Genomic DNA, 21,247 nt, shown 5'->3' with positions numbered 1-21,247 from the left:
ACCACTGGAGGGATTCCAGGTTGAATAGGGACAGTTGCTTTTCCCCTGCTTTAAAAAGAGGCCACTTTAAATGTGGATGTTAAATGTTGGTTTCCCGCTGCTTTAAAAGGGGGCACATGTTCTGAAGGTACTGAATCCTCACCTGTACGGGCTTATCTCCCCAAAGATTATCTTCCCTCTACACTGGTTATCTAAGATGGGCTCCGTATACAGAGAATGTAGTACTTGAGGATTATTAATGAGAATAGGGTGTGCCAGTCTTCTGCTGGCAGGATCAACAAGAGATAGAGTCAGACTGTGAAGTTTACACAGTTTGCTTCCTGCACTAAGCACAGAGACACCCTTAGTTCACAGTTGAAGCAAAAGGGTTAAAGATACTGAGGCGCTTCACTTGATTGGTGTGAAGCGCCATTAGGGTTAGTGCAGGGAGCTATCCTTGGGTGGCCAGATCGGCTGCCCATGCGATTGTCAGCTCTGTCACGGAGCTGGCAGGGGCGGCGGGGACCAGGGGACCAGCCAGCCCCCAGAAAGTCCAGGATGCCCTGCACAAGCTCGTGGGCCATTCTGGAGAGACACCCGCGGCTGGGAGGCTTGTTTTAGCCTCCCAGCAGGGGTCTCCTCATGTGTTGCCACGGTGCGGAGCCACGCTGCAGCAGCACACAGTAAACTAAATGGGGTTAGTGGAGCACTTACTCCGCTAACCTCATTTAAGGAGAGGGGTGATTTTGGTAGTTTGCTACCGGGAGCCGTATGACTCCCGTGGCAGCAGACGACCAGGAGAAATCGGTCTAGGCTCCCTTAACCTGATCTCTCCTGGTCATGGGAATAGCTCCACTGTATCTGTACTTGAGACCAGCCCCAGGAGGCTATGGCAATCCCTAGTGCATGGCAAATTGGGGTAGTTGCATGGAGCCTTGTATTCAGAGATGCCCCTCAACAAACCCCCTGCTGACCCTGACTCCACCTCAGGGCCTCACCCTTTGGACCAAAAGCCACCGGCATCACCCTTTGTCCTCCTCGCCTCCCACCACCTCTCTTACTGTTCCATAGCGGCATATACCTCTCAGCTGCTTCACCTGCTCAGGGTCAGTCCATTGATCACTGCTCTCTTCTGGCTGCTCTAGCAGCAGCAGCTCACTGACATCACACTTATGCAACTTTGTTTCCTCCATTCAGGCATCTCGCCATCCTTTCTTGTGTGGGATGCTTGCCTGGAGGAAACGGAGCCATACAATTGCCATGCTGCTGAGGAGAACGATGGGGGGACAGGCAAATGAGTTGCTGCTGGTGGAGCCATTGCTGCTGCTGGAGCAACCAGCAATGTTGCAAATGGATGCTGAGTGGGTGAAGCCATTGGATGCATGCTGCTACAGCCAGGGCAGCAGCAGTAGATAGAGCATATGCCCAGAAGGTGAGACCAATGAGGTGGTGGTGGGGCCAGTGAGGAAAGGAGAATATATTTCATTATATACAAATGTTAAGGGGCCCTGCACACACTGAATTTTCCTGGGGCCCACACCACCCTAAGGGCAGTCCTGTAAGGGGCCCTTAGAAAACTGCCTTTCATAGGCATCCTATAACCTAAATGGTTTCCAATAAAGTTATTCCCACACAAACCAAAGGCTATGTGTATAGGGGTGGTCTGAGGGATCAGCAGTTAGGTCCCTAGCATGCCCTCCCCCTGCAATTCACACAGTCATTCCATGAGAGTATGTTGTGTTAATAAAGCCTCTGAGGTCATTCACACTGTCAAAAACTATGTTCTCCCCAGGTTTGGGAGCTGCGTGTGCTCCCTATTTTCAGTTGAGTGGAAGTAAGGTAGGAGGAAAGCCTGAGTAGAAGTGATTTTGTGGAAGCAAGATAAGAGGAAAACCTGGGTAGCTTTTCCTCCTATCTTGCTTCCGCACAATCAGTTCTACCCAGGTTTTCCTCTTACCTTGCTTTCACTCCTGAAATTGGGAGCACACACAGCTCCCAGACCTGGGTAGAGCACAATTTTTGATTGTGTGAAGGATCTCTGTGAGTGTGTTCACTAATAAATGTATGCCTCAGTAATTCTGTATTAGTAGGACTGAGAAGTAATAATCCAAATTTATTTTACTTACTTGATATGCATTATGTCACATTCTGTTTAATAAAGGTTTCCCATTTCATGGGATGTTTTAGACAATGTATTTGGACATAAAGTACATTTTACTTTGTATAATGTGGTTCCTTAACTCTCAAGTACCGTGTTAAAAAAATTTTTTGTTACCAGCTCAGACTTTATTCCTACGATTCAAATAACATCTTCCTTCTGTGAAACCAAGGCTTGCTTCATTTCATTCCAGAGTTTGTAAGGCAGTTCATTGTAAATCTATGATACTCTTATGAATCTAACATTTTACTTTGATATCTGAGTGAGAAAACTAATAAAATCAGTGGCTCACTTGAAAGTATATGGCCATAAACCCAGACATCTTTTGTACTTTCATATGTACTTAACCTTCTGCCTCATGGGTCAGAAAGTGCAAACGTTTTGCTGGTAGGTGATATAACATGAATAGCTGCTTTAAAGACACCAGCATGCTTTCATTCCAGTCCATGGTGATTTTCCTGTTGAGTGATAACAAGAAAATGCTACATAAGTCTGTAAATGATTTCTTCTTCATTTTTGTAACAGGCAGAGATACAGATTGTGAAATTTTTCCTAGTGTGACAAGGAATTTAAACAGTGCTAAAAACTAACTGTCAAAGGCAGCTGCAGTGTTAAAACTTGTGCCAAGTCAAATGCAGTGATAGGAAAGTTGTTGTAAAATTCACACTACTTCTGCCATAACTTTCAACACTGCTCATCCCACTGTTTGACAGTTTCATCCAGAAAGTGAAAATTTACTGGCAGTGAAAGATGAGGGTATGGTGAGCGTCAAGTAACATTGCCCACGTAGAAAATCAGGAGAACTTAAAGAAAGGAGAAGGAAAAGGAAAGAAAACGGCAAGGCAAGAATAGGAAAAATACTTGCAGAAAGCAAAATGTATCCTTGTCAGTGTTTTCTCTAATTTTTTTCAGCTGTGTGTGGAATTAGTTTTGTTCTGGGCAGCAGTATCAAGGCAGTGTATGCGCACATGCATCCAGAGTGGGGCTTTCCTGACTCAACCTGAGTGGGATCTAGAATTAACTGAGAGGACATCAAGTAACCTATGAGCGCATGCACACGTGCATGCCTTAGAGGGAACACTGATCCTTGTAATACAGAATACAGACAAGATGAGCGTGAGGACCAAGTGCAGGGTGTGTGTGTGTGTGTGTGTGTGTGTGTGTAGCAGCTCAGCTACTTACCTGTTCTCTGATTCACATAGGGCAGTTTGAGTAGAACAGTGGTTCCCCACCTGGGTTCCTCCAATGTTGCTGAACTACAACTCCCAGCATCTCCAGCGACAATAGATTTTAGCTGGAGATGATGGGAGTGGTAGTTCAACACCAACTGGAGGAACCCAGGTTGGGAACCACTAGAGTAGTATGTCTCATGAGCTAATTGGCCAATTTGTATGCTGTCTGAAAGACTGGGGAAAAACTAATCAGTTGAAATGAGGGGATGAAGTGTTGTGTTCCCGCCGCCCCCCGCCATTTCTGCTATGCATTTCTCCTATAGATGTGGTGATATAGTAAAAGGATGAAATGCCATTGATGCTTAGTGGTGACCAGAACAAATTAACTGAAGTTCCTCCCATTGTGAGATGTTGCTGTAAATCTATCTCTAAGGGTTCTTTCACACTTTTGCCAAATCTCTTGTAGCTGCCTGTTGCCCAAGTCCTACAGCTTACAACTAGAGATGCCAGCAAAGTTCGGCATGCTCTGCCCTGAAAGTTGGCTTTGCGGGCTCAGTCATACTCTCCTGAAAGGAGAGGCAAGGATTTGAAGCCTCTTAAATTCTTCTCCTGCTCAGATTAAATCTCTCTTTTGAATTCAGTGGGAGACATCAATATCACCATATATTCAAAAGTGAGGCAACAAGGAAATGCCTGGTCAAACTGTGTGTGTGTGTGTCCTTTAGCAGCTCAGCTGTTTACTTGTTCTCTCATTCGCATAGGGCAGTTTGAGTTGTGGGGATGTGGGGCTATATTCCACCAGTTAATCCTCTCCCTGGCCTTGAGCTCCCATTGCAGCCAGGGATTGTAGAACCTTGCAAGGCGCAACAATCGCTCATTGTGAGTGACAGCTTTGGGGCTGGATTAAGGAGAAATTGCACATGACAGAATGTATCAATTCCTTCTGGTAACTCATGAGACATACTATTCAGAGTACCCTGTGGCACTGAGAGAACAGGTAAGCAGCTGAGCTGCTTGAGGGTTTTGTGTTTGGTTATTTTGCACATTTGCAAAGCTGCACTTTATCTTCATGCCCATCTCACCTGTTTTACAGGGACTACATTGGTTTGAAAATAAGCCAATTTTGAAAATAAGAAAATTTCCTGATTTGGGAGGGAGGTAATAATAATACTTGGCATTTATGTAGTGCTTTGTGGTATTCAGAGTGTTTCACATGTATTATCCTGTCATCCTTAAGTGAATACAGATGGAGTAAATTATGCCCATAAGTGGATAAAGACAATTTTTCTTCCTTTCTCACAACATAGAACCAAGGCTCTTCCCATGAAACTGATTTCTAGGAAATTTAGGGCCCACAAAAGAGTACATTTTCACACAGCACATAATGTGGTGATGGCCACCATGTTGGATGGCTTTAAAAGGAGCTGAGACAGATTCATGGTCTGTCAGTGGCTAGTAGCCTTGATGGCTGTAGCCTGTCCCCAGGATCATAGGCAGGATGCCTCTGAATACCAATTACAGGGGGACCAGCAGCAGGAGAGCAGGTATGCCTTCATCTCTTGCCTGTGTGCTTCCCAGAGACATCTGGTGGGCCACTCTGGGAAACAGGATGCTGAACTAGATAGGCCTTCAGCCTGATCCAGCAAGGCTGTTCTTATGTAATAAATTATCTCCATAGTGCAGATGGATCTGCTATTTAATCCTTAACCCCTGCTAAATGAGCAGAGTGGTGATTCTCCTATATTTCATAGTGGTGATTTTCATATATTTAGCAGGGGAAGAGCAGCTGTCCCTATCCAACTCCAGCAGAGCATCCTTTCAGTGGCTGTTGCTGGTGTCTACTTTGTTTCTTTTCAAACTGTAAGCCCTGTTGGGCAGGGAACCCATCCTTTTTAATTTTCTATGTAAACTGCTTTGAGACCTTTTTTGGTAGAAAATTAGTATATAAAGATTCATAATAAAAATAAGTAATGGAGGCTGAGAGGGAGTGGCTTCCCCTGAGCTCACCTAATTGATAGCAGAGGTGAGATCTGAACTGGAGACTTGCTGATTTATAGCTCAGTCTCTTCACTATTGGGCAGTACCAGCTCTCAAGTAGCTTGACTTCTTTGCAAGCCAAGAAGCTCGGCTTCTTGCATGTGAGGCTCAACCAGCACTATTTATAACATGAGGAGTTTAGGTATGCCTACACCTCCTCCTGAGTGAATGAATTATTTATTTATTTATGTATTAATTATTAAAATCAAAAAATATGTTGTTACAATTCTATAATTACACAGAGAAAACAATAATCTGAGGGGGAAACTCAGAGAGAAACATAGCAAAAACACTGAAAAGGTAATCATAAACAACTTAGAAAAAGATCAGAAAGAAGTGGGAGGAAAGTACATTATCATAACCATAAGGATCTCGTGGAAGACCATCTAGTATATAGTTGTTCATATTTCCATTCTGAAGATCTCAGTAACATGTCTGCCATTCTAATGAAAAACGAACTTCATTATTTTTGAATAGTCAGAGTACTTCATTGTGGCCCTCTTAGGCCTATAATATGGCAGCTAACTTAACTGTAAGCATTAGAGATGTGCACGAACCAGTTTGGCGGTCTATTCACAGACTGCCAAACCAGTTCGAAAGATCAGTGTTCAAGCTGGTTCGCAGGTAGGGAGGGGGTTGCCTTAAGGCATGGGGAGGGTGTCCTTACCTCCCCCACCGCGTTTCCCCCACCAGCGCTGCTGTCAAAATCTCTGGTGTTGGGCGGTTGTATACCCTTTTGCTGCTGCAGTCAGCGTAATACCAGAAGTGGCTGGTGCGCGTGTGTGCGCATGATGTGTGCATGCGCATGGGCCGCTTCCGGTATTACACTGACCGGGGCGGCAAGACGGTATACAGCCGCTCTGCACCAGCAATTGTGACAGCAGCATCAGCGAGGGAAATGTGGCAGGAGAGGTAAGGACACCCTCCCCATGCCTTAAAACAACCCCACCCACCCTCCCGAGACTGCATGGAGCCGGTTCCGTGCATATCCCTAGTAGTCCTCCAAGGTGGGCTGACACACTAAATGTGAAGTGGAGGTTTGGTCTACCTGCCAGGCCCAATCAGTAGACCAGCTCTCCCCAGAAAAACAGCCCTCCCAAATAGTGCTCGGAATGTTCCAAATGTTCCGACGCGAAATGTGGTCCTTTTGTTTCGAGCTCAGAACACTTGAAACGCCTTCCTGGTCCATTCATCCACAAAAAGTAATGTTCTCCACTATATCATGATCAGCATTTATGCCCAAATAATTAGATATGCCCAAATAAGTAGCTTTATGCCCCAATAAGTAGATTAACCAAAACTATTCTCTGTTTCAGCTAGTAAATTTTTTTAAAAAAATTGGTTCATGGGCAAAAAGTCTCCAGTAATATCTTATATTGTGTTCAGCACAATACTCCAGGCCTTTTAAGCAAGTTTACAGATACCCCATATGTGTCAAAAACCTGCAGATAAAGCTGTACATCTCCAACACCGATTCCGTACAACAGGGTACATTTTAGATAAATGTGCTAATGTGAGATACCATTGATAGAGGATTTAATAACAGTTTTCTCTTATCGCCACATATGGGGAAACTGCTTCAGAGAAAATTATATTGAGGTCCTCCTCCTACACACTTTGCCCCTTGTTCTCACAACTTTCAGTACTCATTTGTAGTTAAGTCTTGCCAGTAAGCTTACAAGATGCTACACCGAGTAGCAGTTTCACAATTTCCGTTAATGGATGGATTGTATTATGGTCCCATTGAATTTTTTTAAGTATGCTACAAACCTAGAAAGACTGGATCCAGGTAAGAGAGTGACTCATCTCATTTGTGATTTCTGTGAATGCCATGAGGCTGCCAGCTCTTGAGTCCTTAATGACTCTGGAAAACCTGTAACAGGGCGGCCAACCTGAGCTTGCCCAGCTGCTGTCAGACTACAACTTCCATCATCCTCTGCCACAATAAATTGCACTTTAGGATTATGGGAGTTGTAGGAGAACCTACAGCCCTGATCTGTAACCTGTGTTACGACAGCAGTGTGAATAACTGGCATTCTCCCTGTTACTGTTAAAGTCAGAAGAGCACCATGAGAAATGTAACTAAATAGCTAACACAGAGGTTATGGTATCAGGTTGCAGCCCTCTAAGAAGCATTGCTTGTAACTTTTGGTTGTCTGAAAGGATAGAAAACAGTCAACCCCTTATCCAGCACATGAGAGAACCTGTAAAATTCTAACTGTGGCACAGTTGGTATCTTAAGAACACAAGAAAAGCCCTGCTGGATCAGGGCCATCTAATCCAGCATCCTGTTTCGCACAGTGGCCCACCAGATGCCACTGGAAGCCTACAGGCAGGAGTTGAGGGCATGCCCTTTCTCCTGCTATTGCTTCCCTGCAATCTCATGATGCAAGAGTCACCATGCAAGTGTAGCAACCAGGTTTTGATTTCAATCTATATACTGTGTACACTTTTAAAAAGCAAATGATATAAGCATTAGTTTGGAACTGATGGGAGAAAATAATCTTGATCTAAATGATCAAAGCATTTTACACACACACACACACATACACACACACACACACACCATCTCGGGAATCTGTCTGTTGATCCTGTTGGATAAGCAAGCATAGTTATCCCTGCATTACACATGGGCACAGTTGACCCCAAGAGATAGTTGTTGCTCACTGGACCGAAATGTGCATTGGGTGACCTTCCTCTCATGCACTTAGTTGCTGTGCTATACCAGTTGCTGTTAATTTTAGTTTGCTGTTAATTTTAAAGCACTTTTAATATGCATAGAGAATGCTTTAGAGTCCTCCTCACATTGTTCCTCTCCAAAGGGGAGGAGAGCTGGTCTTGTGGTAGCAAGCATGACTTGTCCCCTTAGCTAAGCAGGTTCCACCCTGGTTGCATATGAAAGGGAGACTAGAAGTGTGAGCACTGGAATATATTCCCCTCAGGGGATGGAGCCGCTCTGGGAAGAGCAGAAGGTTCCAAGTTCCCTCCCTGGCTTCTCCAAGATAGGGCTGAGAGAGATTCCTGCCTGCAACCTTGGAGAAGCCGCTGCCAGTCTGTGAAGACAAAATTGAGCTAGATAGACCAATGGTCTGACTCAGTATATGGCAGCTTCCTATGTTCCTAAAGCCCTATCAGGCAGAGCATTAATATTGCCAATTTATTGGTACTGAAGCTGTGACATTGACTTATGCAGTGCTCTTTAGTGATTCCATGGCTTGATAGGAGCTTATACCCAAGCCTAGATCCTTGCAGGATCAGTCCAAGGCCTTTCAAGTCCAGCATCCCATTTCCCACAGTGTCCTACAACCAATACCTCTTGGAAGCCCATAAGTAACAGATTAAGGCATACATGTCTCTACCACCATTGCTCCTCTGCAGCTGGCATTTGATTGTGTTCCAGGCAGGGGTCAATGGCTGAATCAGGTCTCAGCCAAAGCAGGATTTCCGATCTGGGAGGGACAGCTCCAAGGAACACACAGTGGGGAAACGGCCAGGATTACAGAGAACTGATTTTTATTTTATTTTATTTTATTTTATTTTATTTTATTTATAAAAATGAAAGATGGATGTTTTTCCAGTGAATGTTTGTAGCTGATTGCTGGTTCATATGACTGCTGCTCAGATAGACTAGATTGGTCCTGCCATCCCTGGGGAGAGTTCTGTAGTTTAAGGGGGCTTAAGGGGGCATAGCCCTGTTGGTGCTGCTGTACCTCTGCCTGGACTGGCAAGCCCTTGAGCCCATCCAAGTCAGAGGATGAAAACAGGACCATGTCTTCAGATGGGGGTGGGGGTGCTGCCTTTGGTTCCTCTGGCATGGAGGTTGTCCAGGGTCTGGGTCACTCAGAGACTTCTCATCCCCTGAGTTGTTTGCCTCATCCACCCACCACCAAATGGGGGTTCCTGGATCCAGGACACCATATTCAGGCATGTACTGCCTCTGGACCTGCAGCTAACATACAGTCATCAAGATCAGTAGTCACTGTAGACTAGTCAACCTAGTCCAAGTAGTGCATTGTGCCAAAAATATTTCTTCATGATGGTTCCCCACATGAGCCAGTGTGGTGTAGTGGTTAGAGTGTTGGACTAGAACCAGGGAGACCTGAGTTCAAATCCCCATTCAGCCATGAAACTCATTTGTCATGTATCTCTCAGCCTAACCGACCTTACAGGGTCGCTGTGAGGGTAAACATAGCCATGTACAGCGCTCTGGGATCCTTGGAGGAAGAGCCGGCTATAAATGTGAAATAAAAATAATAATGACATCACACTTACCTTGACACATGATATCACACTCACGATGGCATAAAGATGTCCCTTGGACTTACAGAGTATGTACAGAGCAAACAATTTGGCCTGCCTCACAGTTACACCAGGTGGAAGTGGGTAGGAGGTGGGTACAAGAGGAGGGTAATTGATTTGGCCCCACAGTTGCTTAAGTTGAATTCTTTTTTGTTCTGCTCTTTATCCTGAATTCCTTTTAGTATTCCATTCTCATTATAAAGCTTTCTTGCTATTTCCTTGCTGAAACTCTTGTGAAGTGCAATCCTTTGTCCCTGACCTCCTTCCCCAATTCAAATCTGGCTGCTCTTCTAAAATATAACTTCTTGAGCTGAAGAAATTGAAAGTAAACCTTTTTCTAAAAGAAACCTGTGATCATATAAATCTTGAGATTGTTATATACAGTGCTGCCACAAATAATGTTGCCAGCCGCGATGGAATAAACCCAGAATAAATCCAGTGCATGCATAATATATCTCCCTCGATCTGAAACCAATAGAAATCTTACATATAAATAATTACTGTTGACATTGCCCGAGAGAATCAAAGTTCCATATATCCAGCTACCTTGTAGTTTGTACTTGCTTAGACCTGAATAGCAGAGGAGAAGGAATCAGCGAAGTATGTTTTGATATGTGAACCTAGCTCTAATTATCTGTTCCTCTCTCTGTATGTTGTGTTATCTGTGCTTTTGTACAAGGAGGAAGTCTTTTCTTTTGCTTTACTGAAATGATCATCTGTATACTGGCAATGTTACTTAACAAAGCAGAATGAAAGAAAGTACACAAGGTTTTCATTCTGAGAGCAACCCCACAATTCACATCTTATACCATGCTGAAGTTGCTCTTCACAAAAGTAGCCATTGTGGGCACAATCATCTGAGAGTTCTCCTTTCAGAAACCACTTTAAAATACACCAGAGGCAAGACTCTCCTTTCGTGCAAGTCTGTTCCATTCCAGTGTTGCTTTGTACAACAGAACCTCCCAGCACAAATTTGCCCTACCAGTTTTTCCCTTCCACATTATCCATTCATACACTTTAATCTTTGCTTTTCGTCTTCTTTAATTCCGTTTATAACATACATAATATGCATGGATTTACATTCTGAAGATGAACATTTGTGTCACATTCAACTTACTACAGAGCAATCCCATTGACTGATTGTATTGTGGTTTGTAGATTGCAATTTTGACCCCTTACTCATCATTCAGCCTTGGTATACTCATAAGCAGCTCACTTTTCAATAAGTAGCCAATGCATTTAGAAGAGATAAGCCTTTAACTTGACTTTGATATGTACACCCAAATCCTGGCTTGCTTTTTCTAAAATAGTTCTATGGTACTAATATTTCCTGATGTTTTCCCAAAATAACTCTCTGGAGGTTTGGTGGGGGCAGGCAGGAGGTAACAAGGATGATAATTTTTACATTCTTGAAAAAAAGGTAACTTTTTTTCAAAATCAACAAAATACAAGCTTTCATCAATCTCAAACCATTTAAATGACATGATTCATAAATCGATGTTTACGGTTTTAGATGAAAATTGGCCTATTTTTACTAATATCCCTTTAGTTTATCTACTTTAAAACAAGCTGTGTTTATTATTTAGTGTCTGTTGGGATGATGAAATAGTGAAAATAATATATAAAGATTGATCTTCTTTATTGTAGTCGCCTGTAATTAACAATGTAATAATGGTGGCCCACATCTTCTGCAGCACTATGATGGTGGGAAAAGGACTCTGCTTTATAGAGCAACTACTGAATAGCTGCATTGAAGCCTTGCTCTGCAGCCCAGCATGGGCAGAGGGGAAGTGTGAAGCAATTTTTGCTCTCTTGCCTCACTCCAAAATGTGTCCCTTTTCACTGTCAAGGCTGTGAAGGCTGCACAACCCTCGGGGACATATTCCCGACAATGAAAGGGCTTTTGGAGGTAGGGAAGAGCAGCAAAAAATGCTTTCCCCGTGCTGTGCTGTGCAGCAAGGCCAGCACAACTATTCTCAAGTTGCTTTGTGAGGACAGAGATAATCCAACCTCACAGTTCTGCAGAAGATGTGGGCCAATAATAATAAATGATAATTAATAAACCAACATTTCAGTTGATGCCATCTAATAAAAACATGGGTTCCTAGAGTAAGTTTCTTGTAAGAAAATTCAGTGGGGGAGCAGGGAGGAAGTTTGCTCAGTATCTTAAGCTTGAATGGCTGGAGATGGAATTTCTTTACTTTCATTTTGTACTGTTGTAATTCTTATTATATTTGGAAAATAAAAAACTTTCATCTTCACCATATCATAAATTATGATCTTCATGATTCTTTTAGTCACATATATGTGACTGACCATAATATACTGGAGGCCATATTCAAGTATATAAATCTAATGGCCTGCTTGAATTTCCTTGTAAGTGATGATAGCAATGCAAAAACTGCAAAAATAAAAGATGATTTGTCTTTCCCTCCCTAATTATTAAAAATGTGTGATGGGAACTTACCCTAAAGTACACCAAGAAGCAGGACCAGGGTCAATAAAGAATAAAATCAAATTCTGAGAGGTAAAAAGAATGACTGAAAGGACATGCAAGCCATATTTGCCCTCAGTTGATTTTTCAGACCTTTTGCAAATGCATTGCCACACCTCTTCCAGTTACCAGAGCTGAGCATATCACAGAGATACTAGAAGACAAATAGTTCTTCTTCTCAAATAGTGTGTTGGGCTCATAGCAGCTCTTCAAGCATACATTTACAGGGACATAAATAAGCCACATTAGATATGTTTGAAGTCATTATTCAACAAGCCATACTGTTTACACATTTTAAGAGAGGCCTACACAACTTGTGGCCCATAAAGCAAACTGTTGTTTACCAGCCATATATGCAGTTCACCAATGGATATTTAAACCTCCCTTTGCTGTTGCCTCCCCAGGGCTACAGGCAGTATTCCCTGGATTCCCAGATGTTGTTGACGACAACTCCCAGAATCCCCAAGCAAAAGCTATTGCAGCTGGGGGTTCTGGGAGTTGTAGTCAACAATATCTGGGAATCCTGATTAGAGGGAACACTGGCTACAGGATCTGGCAGGCTACAATAGTAGACTAGTGGACTGTGGGCTTTGTTTTGGTGGGTCACAAGCTGTTCAGGCCTGTCTGATAACGACAAGCAAAAAGGTTAATCAATAACTTTTCTTTAATGACAAGTCTGTGCATACACCTTTTACTTCCTCACATCCTTTTTGCTGCTGAAAAACATGACTTCCCTGTCATAGAATTTAATGTTGCAGCAGTAACATATGCAAGGGCCAGTCACATGATTGCCGAGACCACATAGTTCTATCTTTTGTCAGTGCATCTCATGAGAGGACAGAGTAGTCGAGAGATGTTGCACCCAAATCCCAGTGATCTGTATCACTGGCACTTGCCTGACTTTAGCCCTGTGACCTTTTGGGGTGGTAGCCATGTTATGAATTAAGCTCTAATGTGAATAGTACAAGGACTTAAGGGTTTTTAAAGTGTGCTTTTGACCAAATAGGAGGAATTATACATCTAGCAATATAATCATGACATCAATGCTGTAAATTTAAGAACAGGTCAAGCCCAATGATCTACAATAGTATCCTCCTATCTGAAAGAGTTAGATGATGCTCTAGATTTGTGTTAGGGGAAATGTCAGCCAGCAAGGTTTTCCTAGTCAATTTGAAGACAACAGGGAAATGACATTTGAAAAACTAAATGTCAAAAGAAGAAGCGATCAAAGACTCCCATTGTTTTGGTGTCCTAAATTGTGACAGTGTGAAAGTGAGAAATTAAATGGGAGTTAGCTGAGAAGGGAATTTAAAATGTAAGAAAATAGGTTTTGACATAGTTTGGCAACTTCATCAAATGTTTATAAAGGTACATATCACCAAACTTAAGAGTTACTGTTAAGCATGTCATGAAGACCTGGGAAGACAGAGACCTGAATTTAGTTTGGAAATATAGTTGGTCAATGGAGTTAACAATCTCCTCAAGAATTAACCCAACTGTGAACTGTTATAACTTCTTTTTGGAATAGCACTTGACATCTTGGAGGCTTGAAGAACTTATGACAATATTTTACCCAGTTGCTGGTAATGTGGAGCAGTATTTTTATTTATTTATTTATTTATTTATTCATTCATTCATTCATTCATTCATTCATTCATTCATTTTCTATACCGCCCTTATGTAGGAGCCAACACAATGCATGTATGAAGGAGCTGATTTTACACTACAACCGTTGGGGTCTAAAAATAACAGGAGTGATAGCACCAATGGGCTTCATAGTGGTGGGTGTCACTTAGGATTTCAAAGAACTACAAATGTAACAAGAGGCCAAGTGTACTTGATTTATTAATAGAATTTTAATTGTTCAGTTCTGGAACTTAAAGACATGGCTTTATAAAAATCAGTCGGCATCTCTATAAAATTAACTTATATGATATAGGGTAGATATAGGAGTGTTGCTGAATGTAGCTTTGAACATTGGACTGACTGGATGATTTGCTGACATTCCAGTGATCTTAAGGGTTCCCAAGGAGTGCGAGGTACAAGTTTGTATTTTAGAAAATTGTACAACATCCAAACTCATGACCAAGTACCATTGACATTACTGCAACATAAGTTAGTCATGGCTGACTTGTCTCATTAATTCCAGTGGTGCTTAGTCATGATGAACTAGTCCAGATACAGCCCATTGTTTTGCTTTTATATGATCATCTGGTGCTTTTGTGTGTGTTGGTGCAGTGTGTTGTTATACTTTGTATGTCTCTTAGGCATAATCCAGCCAACAGATGCACTTTCAACTTCCATTGATCAGATTGTAGCACCTGATTAAATCGCTCTTGTTTGAAATCAATGAAACTTGAAAATACTGACCTTCGGATGAATTGCAGTGATAATATTTAATAAAGTTACCCCTCCCCCCCCCGCCAAAGTGCATTTGTGCTAAACTGAATAGACATTTTTGGAACATGGATCTGTGTTGCCAAGCTGCTTGGGATGGAGGGCAAAAGGGATTGCAGGCAGGCTCCTGTGTTCAAGCTCTCTCTTTCCACAAAGAGACCTGTTTCCCTTCTTCAAAAATGTCAGCAGAATAGACCTGAATTTTGTTTTAAAACATTGCCAGATATTCCAAGTCTGTTTTTTGTGTTCTTCTGTTCTAAAGAAAGCAACTTTGCTTTTACTTTCACCTACCTCTCAACACCTTCCTACACAAACCTCCAGATCAAGCAGAGGGTTCCAAAGTCAAACATTTCATCACTGTGTCTTGTTGTGGGAAAGGTTGTGAACTACAAATGTAGCAATCCTGCATAGTGGGGAGGAGATAGAGGAACTGGGATATTTTCTCAACAAAGAAGGTTGCCTCTGGGCTGTAGCAGCAAAAGCATCCTGATGCTTGAAAGTGGATGGCAAGCAGTCATAAAGAAGGTGATGAGAGATTTGCTTGGCAAACTCAGCATGGAAAGGATTGAAAATATATCCCATTTCCTAATTAAATATGTGATAAAAGGAGATGCTGTAAATCACAAAGATAGAGGCTAAAGAAACCAAGCATTCTTTTCCCCTTTTTCCTCTCACCATCCCCTTTTATTCTTTAAGACTTCCCTTATTTAATACCACTAAGGGGCATCTATTAAAAAAAACCTGTGGAACAATTCTCTGTTTTTCCATCATAATGACCCTGGCAGAGACTTGATCATCAATCTTTGGGGTGAAGTAAAGTTTCCTTTAAAAATGTTTAGAGAAAACAGTGCCTCAGGGCTAGTTCATGTTCATAAGGCAAGCCAGTTCAAGGACTTTGCTAAATACCAGAAAGGATATGGACACTCGTTTCTGTCCTTGTTGGTTGCTAAAATAAGAGGTGCCCAGAAGATTTCCAAGAACAGGTTGTAGGAATTGTATTCCCAATTTTCCCAGTAGCCAAAAAGTGACTATGGGTCGTTGGATCATGATCCAGGTCTGTATTCATACTGGAAATTAAGATCAGGTGAGCACTTGCCCTTCTGCTCCACGGGAGGTGTCTCTCCTCCCTGAGCCTGCCTTGGGACACCTGCATTACAAATATGTTATGAATATGTAGGCATTTATGTATTCCTAATTTCCCCGATAGCCAAAATGGCTGTAGTCCCTCCCATTGTGGCTATTGGGGAAATTGGGAATAAATAAATTCCTCTGAGGTATTCAGCCATTAGTTTCTATACCAAAGGGTGTTTTGTGGCATGGCTGCACCTCAGATCCAACAAACTAATCCCAAGAAACTGGATGATGCAGCTCCTTAGCAGCATCAGCAGAGATTTTGCACTACTCTGACTTAGGCAGCTTTCTAAACTTGAATGCTTGGCCAAGGACATGTCCAGGTCTTACCACAGGATCCCACAATATGCTGCAGAAATTGAGAAGGCCTACACAACTTGTGACCCACCAAGCTCAGTGCCCATTAGACATAAATTTCAGCCCACAAATCCTTAGCACCATCAACACATCTTGTTACTGCAGTCCCAGGCAGACAGCCAAAGCAAAAGCATTATTGGGCCCCTTGGTGGGCACCATTTAGCTTAGTCATGATCACTAGTGGTATAGGCCTGTTCTGTATCCTGCAACATGCTGTGAGATATTATGGAATGGCATGCAGTCCAGAATCACTTGCACCTATTAGATATATATTTATTAATACTATTATTAATATTGTTTATTAGCCTGCTCCTCAGTCCCAAAGGAAATTCCCCAGAGAGGCATATAGTAAAATAACAGCAATAAAAACCATTAAAAGCAGAGCCACTAAAAATTCCACTACATATAAGTGTATATATTCATCTTTTCATGTTAACGCCTTTTTCTTTCTAAAACTGGTTGCATGCTAAGAATTTCTTTCATTCACAGCAGAAGCTCTATTTGCGCAAGGGCTGGGTGGATGATTTATCTAGAACTCTGCTTATGAGGAGCAGATGGGGGGGACCAATAGGAGGCTGCAGAAGGCAGGACCATCTTTCCTTCCCATTGTACAAATGAAACTTTTCTGTGAGTGGAAGAAGTTCTTAAGATACAACCCTGTTTCAGGATTGTAGTGAGTATCTTAAATATTTATTGGGTGAAGTTAGGGGGAAGTTAAGCCTAGTCATATTCTTTGGATTGTGCCTGTTGTCTAGAATATTGGTTCAGGAAGCTAATACAAATATTTCTCTCTCTCCATTTCCCCCCTCCTTAGGTAACAAGTTTTGGGTCTTCAAGGACACCACTCTCCAACCAGGATATCCTCATGATTTGATAACCTTGGGCAGTGGGATTCCACCTCATGGTATTGATTCAGCAATTTGGTGGGAGGACGTTGGGAAAACCTACTTCTTCAAAGGAGATAGGTTGGTATACTCAACTTGGGAAGAATAATCTTTTTGTCATTTTCATAACTGTATCTGACTGGTCATCTTCCTTTATTTTCAGGTATCCCAAGTGATACCTTTTGAGTATCACTGATACTCAAAGGGCACTACTGATACTCTAAGGCAGGGGTGGGGAACCTTGGCCCTCCAGCTGTTGTTGAACTACAACTCCCATCACCCCCAGCCACAATTATTGTGGAAAGAATCTTTCTATGTTGTCGTTAAGAGTCGACACCAACCTGACTGTACTTAATCAATCAATCAATCAATCAAAATCCCAATTGAAAATATGATTCATTGTTATAAAGACATTGGCTGGCATTCCGCACAATGAAATACTGGCGTTGGGGTCTCCTGAGGCTGAGGCACAACATGAAAGGCAGCCCCAAAGGTGTTGCCTGAAAGGGTAACTATGGAGCAACTTAAAACAGCTTACAAGCAGTTGTGCAGCGCTAGTTCCATTGGAAACCATGGAAGTACTGCTGCACAACTACCTGGGAACTGTTTTAAGTCATTCCACAGCTGCCATGTCAGGCAGTTCCATCAGGACTACCTTTAACATTTTACAGCTGTCCAGGTGGGTCCCAAATGCTGATGGTCCACTGCATGGAATGCTGGCCACCATGATAAAGGTGCCTCCACACCACAAGCACATATATCTCCACTCCCTAGTATACCTCTTCTTAGTTGCATGGGGATGTGGTTCACCTGAACCACCACTCTACACATGGACCATGTGTAGAGGAGAGGTTCAGATGAACCTCTGCCCATAGGATTAAAGGATGGTGCATGGTGGGGGGAGATATGTGCACTCAAGTTGTTATCTCATGAGGCAGAACCCATTTCAAGGCTGTATCATGCATAGGGTTAATGCCTGTTGAGGAAGGGCACATTTTTAAGGCAGGAGGTGCTTCTTATACACATTCTCTTATCATTTGCTTTCACTGCATCTCCAGAGAATTGCGTTTATACTTACTCACAAGTTGTGTCTTCTACAGCACATGACTTTATAGATCAGGCTATTCTAAGTTTCCAGTGAAATTACATTTGTCTTCCTTCCTTTTCTTCCTTCATCTGTGTTATTTTCCCCTCCAATCTTACTTTTAAAATCCCAGCATAAAAGGATTTGGTGCATTGTCATTGAAAATTGCTTGTGCTACATTTTCAATATGATGTTGGAGAATGAAATGGGAGATAAGACTGAAGACCTTCAATCTGCTCTGTATTTTCAGAGCAAATTAGCTTTATGCTTTAGTTTTAGACTTCTCACTTCCTGTGTCTGATAGTTCCCCTGCTATGTGTAACAAGGGTGGAGCTTATACCAGTATCGATCAGTTTTGATTGTTGCTGAGGAACATCTATCTAACTATAGTATTCTCTCAGACGTATCCGTCACTAATCCCATGTGTGGCAGCTTTTGTGAGAGTTCGTGAGCTAGGGGATGGGGAGAGGAAAGCGACAGTGGAGAAGATAAGGCGAATGGCTAGGCCAGAGGGTGGGAAGAGAAAGTGGCAGCCAAGCCGGCCAGCCGGCTGACAGGAAAAGAAAACGGGCAGAGAGAGAAAGCGGCAGCCAGACTGGCGTGCGGGGAGAGAAAGCAGTGGCCAGGCCAGCAGGTGGGTAGGGAGATAAAGCAGCTGCCAGGCTGGCCAGTGAGCAGGGAGAGAAAGCAGCGGCCAGGTCAACGGGAGAGAATGAGGGAGGGGGGCCAAAAACAAGGGAGAACTAGAGACACAGATGCTCTACACCCAGGCCAGCTAGTTTAAGTTATTTGTTCTAAAGCTCAATGCTCTTAGAACATTAAACTGTAGCAGGGGTTACACTAGCCTAGCAAACAAGTCCTTATTAGGATGGGGCACATTTCATTTCATGCATATTGTAAGACCTGATTTGGGGAGGGGCTCCTTCACCACCGCTCTACCCCAGTTGCCCACTCCTGACTCTCATTGCCTTATTTTGGAACCAGGGGTCAGGGTCCAAAAGATTGATGCCCATGCCTAGAGAAAGATGAGCAGAAAAATGAGTGCAGGAAAGGATTTCTCACTGCAAATCCCCTTGTGTCTAAAAGCCCATAGGAAGCTGTGGTCATGTCGCTGTGTCACCGCCATTTCAGCTTGAATATGCAACACCCTGACTTCCTTCTACTTTGAGGGGGCCTTGAGGAAATAACATGAAGACCAAGAGCCATGCATATAGACCGATGTTGGGCTGGTTCAGATGAACAGTGGCCTGCTGCTGCCGAACATGTGATAACAACAGAATCACTGGCATCAGTGCACCCAACCCAACATGTGAGCACTATAAGATATTCCCATTAGGGTATGGGGCCACTTTGGGAAGAGCATCTGCATGCTTGCATGCAGAAGGTTCCAAGTTCCCTGCTCTGGCATCTCCAAGAAAGGGCTGAGAGAGACTCCTGCCTGCAACCTGGAGAAGCTTCTGCTTAGGGATGTGCGAAACGTTTCAGGTACAGAACGATCTGTACCCGAAACAGCAAATTTTGGGTGATTCGGAGCCGAACCGAATCACCCTCAAAGAAATCTGAATAATTTCGGATCCGAAACGAATCACCCCTGTTTCGGATCCGAAATACTCGGATGTTTCGGAGCTCCATTTTGTGGCCTTCTTTCCCCCCCTACATTTTGAGCAATGACGTCTATTTGAATTTCCCGCCTTTTTGCATCCCATTGACTTCAATGCAAAAAGGTCTGATGTGACGTCTGCTCAAATTTCGGGTCCCAGGGGCAAAAGAATGGGGTGGGGTGGTAGTGCCTAATGGGTGGAGGCTACCACCCCAATTGCAGAGGGATTGGGCAAAGGGCTGATTTTTGGTGAATTGTTGAAGTTTACGCTTCTTTAAGGTTTTTACTCATAAGGTATAATGAAGCTTTCAGCAGCCCCATAAGTGCCCTTAGGGGGTGCTGGGGTGGCCCAGAGCGAGTGGTGGTGTAGTTCACATAGGGTGCCAACCACCCCCATGGGTTTCTAACCCATGGTGTACAGGGTTCTGTTGTTTCTGAGATATTATGAGTGTGGATTCTATGATAGCAAATGAGATTTTCAATGAGACACCATGAATCCACTCTAATTTGCTATCATAGAATCCACACTCAGAAACAACAGAACCCTGTACCCCATGGGTTAGAAACCCATGGGGGTGGTTGGCACCCTATGTGCACTACTACACCACTTGCTCTGGGCCACCCCAGCACCCCCCAAGTGCACTTATGGGACTGCTGAAAGCTCCATTATACCACCTTATGAGGAAAAACCTTAAAGACGCGTAAACTTCAACAATTCACCAAAAATCAGCCCGCTGCCCAAATCCTTTGAAAAAATTCAGGTAGCTTCCTTGCCCCTACCCGGCACTACCACCAACCCCACACTGCTCTAGGCCACCCCTTTCCCCCCGAAGTGAAGTGATACACCCTTCATTATACCTAATGGGGGGAAACCTTAAAAACGCATAAACTTCAGAAATTCACCAAAAATCAGCCCTCTGCCCAATTACTCTGCAATTGGGGTGGTAGCCTCCACCCATGAGGCACTACCACCCCACCCCACTCTTTTGCCCCCAGGACCTGTTTTTTTAAAATCCAAATCGATTCGGATTTGGATTAATTCGGATCTGAATTGAATCGGGGTGATTCGGATGGGCCATATTCAGATACAAAACAGAACGGGGGTCTTTCAGTTCAGATCCGAATTGAAACACCGAAAATCAGAATTGCACACCCCTACTTCTGCTAGTCTGTGTAGACAATACTGAGCTAGATAGACCAATGGTTTGTCTCTGTAGAAGGCAGTTTCCTATGTTCCTATCACTCAAGGACATGCTGACACAATCATGGCACGTCCTTTGCTCACATAAAAGGGGTGATCATCTGAATAATCTGTCTACAGGCACTTCAAAACCCCGTTTAAGCGAGTTGCTGTAACAGATGACTTTGTGTGGACTTTGTTTGCAGCCAAGATGTACATGGAGCTTCATGGATACAGAAGTCAGGGAGGTACCCTTGCTGGTTAGGGTTCATTCTGGCTCACAAAGAGCTTTCATATGGAAGCTCTGTGTGAGCCTTGTAGCTCCTGTATTAAGTTGTGCGTGCCCTAAGCTTTTCTCATATGTCTCTATAGGATTCTCTGGTAAAACAGGACATTTCCTTCATTGTCAGAGGGCAGCCTTGCACCTACAGTGAACATGCATGTGCATGAAGCTTTCCTCAGTATTCAAGTCAAT

At 43.1% G+C, this 21,247-nt stretch overlaps 1 protein-coding gene across 7 annotated transcripts in view; it reads left to right on the top strand.

Moving 5' to 3' along the window:
* MMP16 (matrix metallopeptidase 16) overlaps window positions 1–21,247 on the top strand; it is a 350,260-nt gene that overhangs the window by 272,748 nt on the left and 56,265 nt on the right. For all 7 annotated transcript variants that reach the window (XR_008306306.1, XM_053246794.1, XM_053246793.1 and 4 more), the window contains one exon: window positions 16,839–16,989. Coding sequence is in view for 6 of the 7 variants with exons in the window: in XM_053246794.1 (XP_053102769.1) it covers window positions 16,839–16,989 (151 nt within the window). In the remaining variant the exon portion in view is untranslated. The remainder of the gene's footprint in view (window positions 1–16,838; window positions 16,990–21,247) is intronic.

This window comes from Hemicordylus capensis, chromosome 4 (genome assembly GCF_027244095.1).
Source record: "Hemicordylus capensis ecotype Gifberg chromosome 4, rHemCap1.1.pri, whole genome shotgun sequence".
Lineage (NCBI taxonomy): Eukaryota > Metazoa > Chordata > Lepidosauria > Squamata > Cordylidae > Hemicordylus > Hemicordylus capensis.
This window is presented reverse-complemented; position numbering and strand designations above follow the sequence as displayed.